At 42.2% G+C, this 8,142-nt stretch overlaps 1 protein-coding gene across 1 annotated transcript; it reads left to right on the forward strand.

Annotated features, from left to right (window-relative positions):
• Positions 1 to 245: 245 nt before the first annotated feature.
• LOC111074103 (ATP-binding cassette sub-family G member 1) lies at positions 246 to 8,071 on the forward strand. The gene is made up of 7 exons (XM_022366744.2): positions 246 to 715; positions 3,922 to 4,039; positions 5,099 to 5,288; positions 5,622 to 6,455; positions 6,537 to 6,705; positions 6,779 to 6,879; positions 6,943 to 8,071. Exons 1-7 carry the CDS (start codon positions 532 to 534, stop codon positions 7,441 to 7,443), a joined length of 2,097 nt encoding a protein of 698 aa, XP_022222436.2. The 5' UTR covers positions 246 to 531; the 3' UTR covers positions 7,444 to 8,071.
• The last annotated feature ends 71 nt before the right edge of the window (positions 8,072 to 8,142 follow it).

The following is an 8,142-nucleotide window of genomic DNA, read 5'->3' on the forward strand; positions in this document are numbered from 1 at the left end:
CTGCGGCGCTCTGAGAATAACGCAACTACCGCTCACACACACAGGCACGGCACCCATTGTGTCGCTCGATAGAATACGAACAAGAACTGGTGCCATCACGCTCAAACCCACAGCAATAGCTGCCTCAGCTGCTCAGCTGTTGCTGTTTGCGTGTGTTTCAAGTATATATGTATACTCTCTGCCTGGCGGCATTAATTTCTGGCTTAGTTCCACTGCCACGACTGGGGCCCGTTCATTTACGATCAGTTACGATTTACCCGCGAGCGAGTAAAGTTACAAAATCGGAGAAGCGGATACAGATAAAACGTTTCATACAGACGGGTGGAAATATTTTCTCAGAGCAGACCACACGGTGGTGGTTTAATCGGGAACGAGAACGTAAAGGGCAGAAGGGGGCAATCAAATAAATAGCAGTGCAAAATTGCTGCCAGGGCAGTGTTAAAGTTTCAAAATACGAATACATACACAGAATACAGTATAGTGGTTGCATTTTGTTTTTTCAACCCCATACCTGATTGATTTATTGACAAGATGACTAAGAGCGATAATGCAAATCTATTGAACGACAACAGGCTGGGTACTGGAGGAGCAGCACAGCTGAAAGCCCAGATTGTGCCCGCCCAGCCGAAGACCCTCCAGCATTTGCCCAAGAGACCGGCAGTGGACTTGGCGTTTCACAACCTGACATACCGTGTCAAGGAAGGAAACCGCAGCAGTAAGTACGGCATGAAAACTTATTTAGAAAATACATATTTACATATGAATAGTTTTCACACCTTCATCCCCCCGTTCAAGAAAGAACGACGCGCCTGCTCATTCCCATTTTCATCATTTTCGCTTTCGATGTGCATTCATTCTCTTGGTCTATCTAAGGCTATTTAACTATCTGGTCTATCTATCCCCAACTTTAGCATATTTTACTTGTTTGCTTTAGTTGCGCTTCGGCTTCGTGCTGGTTTCTGGTTTCTTTGTTCTCGCAGCGTCATATCAGCGGTTGTTTGTGGCGTTGCCACCCTGAACAAAAAACTTGGGTTAAAGTTTGGAAGAACACTGAGCGCTGAGCTGCAAGCTTATAGGATTACTAATTACACTAGTATTGCTAGTAACTCGTGGCCAAAGGTCACAGTATTCCGCGATAAGCCATTGACCGATACATACATATGTATGTATGTACATAAAATCCACAATACACAATAGGAGTTACTGCCCACACAAACGCTTTTTCCTATTGGGACAGTCAACAAGTTGATTCGCATCGCATCAAGAATGCGAACCATGTACTTTTCTCTACGAGTATGTGGCATGAACGATTGTTTTTCGTATGTATCCACAGCTAAACATGGGTGGAGCAAAGTAGGGGGATTTGGATCTGGCTATGGGGCTGCTAGCCTGCTGTTAATGAGGAAAAGCATTCTACGCCAGCCCCTATTTTCCGTTTATTTTTTTGTAGAGACGTCAGTACGAGTGTGTGCTTTTTGTGCTAGTACAGCGATTAGGTTTTAGTCATAGGCGGATAGATATGGGAGAGGGTTTCGGGCTAAGCTCCCTTCAAAGCACATAAATGGGTCTCCGAAGCAAGTGCAACCAAGGGGATATATGTACATACATATGTATATGTTTACTACACCCTGACTGTCATATCTATAAGTGTGGTGCGCCCCAGCCAGTACCTGTCTAGTAAATGTGACGAATACCTTTTTTCCCTCCCCAAATGGGCATTTTGAATTAGTAATGATGGGCCAGCGATATTTCCATTAATTGAGTATTCATATTGGCACAGCTGCTGTGTTCTCAGAAATTCGTAAGTCAATACAATACTCGGAGCCAGCTATGGGGCAGAAACATACCAAGACGTTCACTTCTGTACCGCTTTATATGCTGTTGAAATGATGCAAGGACATCCACTTTAACGGTCCAGTCTATAGATCACAGGCATCCCATACCATTTTTAAGTAACTGCCACAGCCTGTTTAAGCTTTATCTTAAGGTCGATCGGATTCAGTTGGGCATCAACTTCAACTAAGTACAAAGGTAATTGAAAGCGCCAGCAGCTGAACTTTGCACAGCCGCAAATTGTTAGGTCGGATGTGAATGACAGCCATCAGTGACGAGATACAAAGGTCGGCAATACGACTCAATTGAGTCTGTAAGAATACTTATATATACATATATACATACGTATGCATATGTATGCACATGCTCCTATGTACATACAATTATACGTTATACTTGCACATGCAAGTGTACGAGTATATGTTTCATCTGAATGCAAAAGATTTGCAGATGGCACGCTACTTACAGAGACGTGCTAAGTTTTTCGGCTAATAACGTATACAAAGTAAAGTGGCGATGAAGCAACTGTCGCTTTTGGTATTCGGGTTTTGCGATTTTTAGGTAAACAATTATGGGAGGTACATGCGAATGTTCTCAAAAGGCCATGCAAGATTTTTATTTCAAGTGTTACCCTCGAGCCGACTGCACTTGCTTGTCCAATTAAAAATATATAAAAGTAAGATTCCCTTCTTCAGATACCACCCAACACCGACTAAAATGCCCTTGAGTTTCTTCTGCGTACACATTTTGGGGCGAACGTAGTGGCTGCTCAAAGTACGAGTGTCTGTGGAATAAGTTGAACTCTGAATTGGCCTTAGTGTTTGGACTAACGTTTGTCAAGCGTGGCGTACTTCAATGGAGCCCCAGTTCCATTACCAGTGTTTGGGCGGTTACGGCCGAATTGTGGGCCAGTCGCAGCTGCAATATTAATTTTCATTCGGCAGTTCAACGCGAAACATTGCTTAGTTAGTGGCTACGCTAGTATGAACCTTGCTTGTCGCAGTCTGTCAGTTGAGGTTCACTGCCAGCTTACATTGCGCCGTATTTTGTAATGAAGTAAGCTGTCGAGCGTACGAGCAACTAAATTACACCATTGCAACCTACATATGTATGCAAGAGCTTTTTACAATTCAAGTTTTTTCTGAACGAAAGAGCGAATGGCAAATGACTAGACTAGTATAACTAGCATGCGTTATGACACGCCTAAAGTGGATTGTTTTGTAATGACCATTTAATAAAAGAGCTCTTAAGTTAATTGTTTCTACCACTACTCCACAGCCCCGAAGCACTATGAATGAAAATAACGCGATCGCAGTTTGTGACGATCGCATCATTGTCAAAAGATCATCACCTGAGCGCGAAACAAATGGTCGACATATCCATCTTTGGCGAAGATTCGTAGCCGGCAATTGCGAATAACAACGCGTGCGCGAGATCAAACTGGTTTATTAGCATTTTCCTCCAAGCACAGATGTTTTTTTTAGGTTTTTTTTTTTATATTATTCATATGGTGTATATAAGGCACTTCCGCATCTGATCATCTAAGCTGTTTTTTATTTTCAAAGAATAGGCAAATATGTGATTCTGAGGCGGATCGTCTCAAAAAAATAATACAACCTATTGGTATTGAAAGCATCCACAATCTGAAGCGCAATTAGTGGCCCACAAAACTTTAAGGACTATCTGATATTGCTTAAGGGCTCATTGGAATCGTTGGAGCCGATTGAGCCCATCCGTTTAAATCTTCAGACACAGCTATATTGTCGGCATTAACGCTCAGACGCCTTCCAGATGGAGGTATGGAGGTAGAGGTGGAGGTGGAGAGTTGGAGATGGAAGGCAACAAAGCTCGCTCGCAGGGGCCAATGACCGAGTTATGCTATTTGATTGTCAGACTTTTAGTATTTTGTTTACCGATTGACTTCACTTCACACTTGATCGTCCGATGACCAATGCAACACTACATTTGATAGTTTCGGAGTATTTAAGTGGCTTGGTTTCAATGACGTCAATTTAATCAGAAGGAGACTATTTTTAGGCCTGATTAAAGATTTCCCCAAACCACTGATTTCATATCTTGTTATTACAGATGCCAAAACCATTCTGAAGGGCGTCAGCGGGCGCCTGCAGTCAGGAGAGCTTACAGCCATTATGGGACCATCCGGCGCTGGCAAGAGTACGCTGCTCAATATTTTGTCTGGCTACAAGTAAGTTTGGGTTTGTTTGGCTGATGCTGATAATTTGCATTCACAACAAGTAGCTGCTGGAGTAATATTTACGTATATATACCTACATATGTATGTTTCTGACCTTGTAGAATCACACCAAAATACATATACGGCATACCGTTCCTGTTGCGCCGTGCGAGTACTAGTGGGAGTGCTAGTGCGAGTGCTTGTGCGAGTGCTTGGGCGAGTATGTATATTGGCCAGCCGTGCATTATCAGCCATATATGTACTTGATAAGTACACTGCCTCTCAGAGAGCTTGAACCGCCGACCTTTTCGCGACTCTGAACGAGCACATGAATGGGTTCTTTGAAATTATATAATTTATGCACTGCGGGCAAGGAATCCTCATCCGACATCCCTTCCAAAGTTATTATCTTTATTCGTTTATTGAAAACGTTGAAGTTTTGCTGTGCGGCATAATAATCATAAACATTTCAAATTAACTTGCTGAGTTGTTACTTTTGTTACTAGGAGCTAGGCAGGCGGACAAGCCGCTAGCCGTGAATCGATATGAGTATGAGAGGTTGTCTGAATCGCAGGAAGCCGATTTTTGTCATGCTTTGTACATATGTATGTACAGTGTAATCAGCGCCTCGCTTTGTTTGTGTTTTATTAGTTTAAATACTTGTGTGGGAATACGCTACTAGCTTGCTGAACTTTGAACCCAACCTCTTTGCGCAACAGTCCCCCCATCGCGTGCACATACTACATACATATATGTACATATGTGTGGACGTACATACACACTTGTACTTTTATATAAGTATACACTTATAACACACAAATATATGCACAGTTAAAAAAGGGGCCTGATTATATATGTCTGTAATTAGCTGTGTTCAAAACTCAATGATAACCACTGAAGAAACTGTTCCCACGGCGTTGCCAAAAATAGGAAGCATATGCATTTAACGAGAACTTTATTAGATGGAATCTTACATACATATAAGTGTTACGATGGCCAGGATCAGCACTTGTTGGATTTGCAAAACCAAATTTATGAAATCATTTAATACGGTTTAATTTTTGCCTTTAGAACGTCGAGCATCGAAGGAAGCGTCACCATGAATGGCGCTGAGCGCAACCTGAGTGCTTTCCGCAAGTTATCCGCCTACATAATGCAGGATAATCAGCTACATGGAAATCTAACTGTGCAGGAAGCGATGACGGTGGCAACGAATTTAAAGCTTAGCAAAAAGTTCACAAAGCCTGAGAAGAATTCAATGGTAAGGCGATCGACAAATAAATATATAAAAATAAAACAAATAACATACATACATACATAAAGACAGCAGACTCGATTGGGCAAATGGAGAAGCTAAATAAAAGTTCCAGACTTAGATGTCTGTATAGTAGCTATATTCTCGGCGCATATTTTTAGCTTAATAGAACCAGTTTTTGGGAGATTATATCACAATACTTGGAGGTGACATTATGGAAGTCTGTTTTCCCTATTTACAAAAGGTCTTGCAAGTCATCACGGCCAGACAAAAATAAAAGTTACTGAAAGGGAACACAAGGAAATTTCAGCACGCTAATAAGTTAGATGTCTCTTACAGATCGATGACATTTTGCTGACTCTGAGCCTGAGTGAGCACCGCAACACGATGACTCGCAATCTGTCAGGCGGCCAGAAGAAGCGTCTATCCATTGCCTTGGAGCTGGTCAGCAATCCGCCAATCATGTTCTTTGATGAACCCACCTCTGGCCTAGACAGCTCGACCTGTTTCCAGTGCATTCATCTCCTGAAAATGCTGGCCGCAGGCGGACGCACAGTTATCTGCACCATCCATCAGCCTTCCGCTCGTCTCTTTGAGATGTTCGATCAGTTGTACACTCTCGCCGATGGACAGTGCGTCTACCAGGGCAGCACCAAGCAGCTGGTGCCATTCCTCTCCACCCTGAACTTGGAGTGCCCCAGTTACCACAACCCGGCAAGCTATGTCATAGAGGTTTCTTGCGGAGAGCACGGTGATCACACTCGCAAACTGGTGGAGGCAATCGACAATGGCAAAAGGGACATCCGCTCCTCTGCGGACTACGCCGGACTGAAGGCCCGCAATGATCTGGTGAAAGTACAAAATCTGAAGGCCATCCTAGACAAGAACGATGCCTCAAACGTCAGCGGAAGCAAGTACGAGGATAATCTGACCTTGAACAATGGTTTGCTTAACGGTATGGTAAACGATATTGTAAAGAACACCAACGCTGGCACCGTAGTGGTCAGTACCAATGAGAAAGGCGATGCCATGATTGATGTGGAGAAGACGGACAACTGTACAACGGCTTTGCTCTCGGAGGAGATTACATCGCCGGAGCGGTATCCGACGTCGCAGTTCCATCAGTTTTGGGTGGTGCTCAAGCGAACTTTGCTTTTCAGTTATCGCGACTGGGTAAGTTTTGCGCCTACGCAAAATTTTAGAGAGTCAATAACTGATACTATACTAATGCTTTTTGACAATTTTTTCTTATAGACGCTTATGTATCTGCGATTGTTTGCTCATCTCTTGGTTGGTTTTCTGATTGGTGCCCTATACTACGACATTGGCAATGATGGAGCCAAGGTGCTCAGCAACCTGGGTTTCTTGTTCTTCAACATGCTGTTCCTCATGTACACCTCAATGACCATAACGATTCTATCATGTAAGTTTTTTAACAACCAATCGAACCCTATATTTTATGTACGTACTCATATATCAAATTAAACTTTTTTTAGTTCCACTTGAGATGCCCGTGCTGTTAAAGGAGAACTTCAATCGCTGGTATTCGTTGAAGTCCTACTATCTGGCTATATCAGTAGCTGATCTACCATTTCAAGTGAGTTCTGCTAATTGCTTTAAACGAACCACAGAATGAATATTTTCCTTCTCTTTTTACCAGGCTATTTTCTGTGTCATCTACGTATCAATCGTCTATTACTTCACATCGCAGCCATGGGAACTGTTCCGGTTCTCGATGTTCCTGTCGGCCTGCCTGCTCATCTCCTTCGTCGCTCAGTCCGTCGGTCTAGTAGTTGGAGCTGCCATGAATGTCCAGAACGGAGTCTTCCTTGCCCCGGTTATGTCCGTGCCATTCCTGCTCTTCTCCGGTTTCTTCGTCTCGTTCGACGCTATACCGGTGTACTTACGTTGGATCACATATCTGTCGTACATCCGCTACGGCTTCGAGGGCACCGCTCTAGCCACCTACGGATATGAGCGTGAGAAGTTACGATGCTTCCAGACCTATTGCCATTTCAAGTCGCCTATAACCACGCTGGAGGAGCTGGACATGGTGAATGCGAACTTTACCCTGGATATTGTGGCCCTTGTTGTGATCTTTGTGGTGTTGCGCATTTCAGCGTACCTGTTCTTGCGCTGGAAGCTAAAGACTGTGCGCTAAGTTTTTGTTAAGTTAAAAATTTTTCGGTTCTAAAAGCTTTCTATGTGCCTACCTACCTATTTAGTTATCAACAAAACGTTCTGGGTTCTTCATATTTAATCCTTGTACATTTTATTTTTGCCTAGTTTTTAGTTGCGAAATGCATTATCACGTAGATAGGCGCTTTATTCCAAGCCCAGATGTAGAAAACGATAACATTTGATCAAACTGAATAACATTGAACAAAACATTAAGGAGTAAGCAAATATAGGGCTATAAGTAAAGGAAACATCAAATCACACTTTTTGCCAAATCCAATATAATATTAAAATAATATATTTTCATGTGACCTTTGAAATGTGTACAAGCAAGGAAGAAATTATATATTGTCGTCTGTGAATAAACATATTTTATATACAATTTACATACATATGTACATATGTACATGTACATGTACAACAACAAAAGCATTGCAATCTATGCAAATTTGTATTCAAGATGCATTACGCCTGTATGTAACTATTTTATACCAACTTTTTATACAGGTTTCTAATAAATGCACATGGTATTTAAGTGCCAAGCATATTTTGTAATCACATATATATTTATAATTCATTCGTGGAGGAAATAAAGAAATGTCGAACAAAAACTCTCGATTCCATTTACTCCGGGAACCTATGGTACACACAATCTATATGATCAGAATATGAGATTAGACAC

Source organism: Drosophila obscura, unplaced genomic scaffold, assembly GCF_018151105.1.
Source record: "Drosophila obscura isolate BZ-5 IFL unplaced genomic scaffold, ASM1815110v1 contig_36, whole genome shotgun sequence".
NCBI classification, from domain to species: Eukaryota; Metazoa; Arthropoda; class Insecta; order Diptera; family Drosophilidae; genus Drosophila; species Drosophila obscura.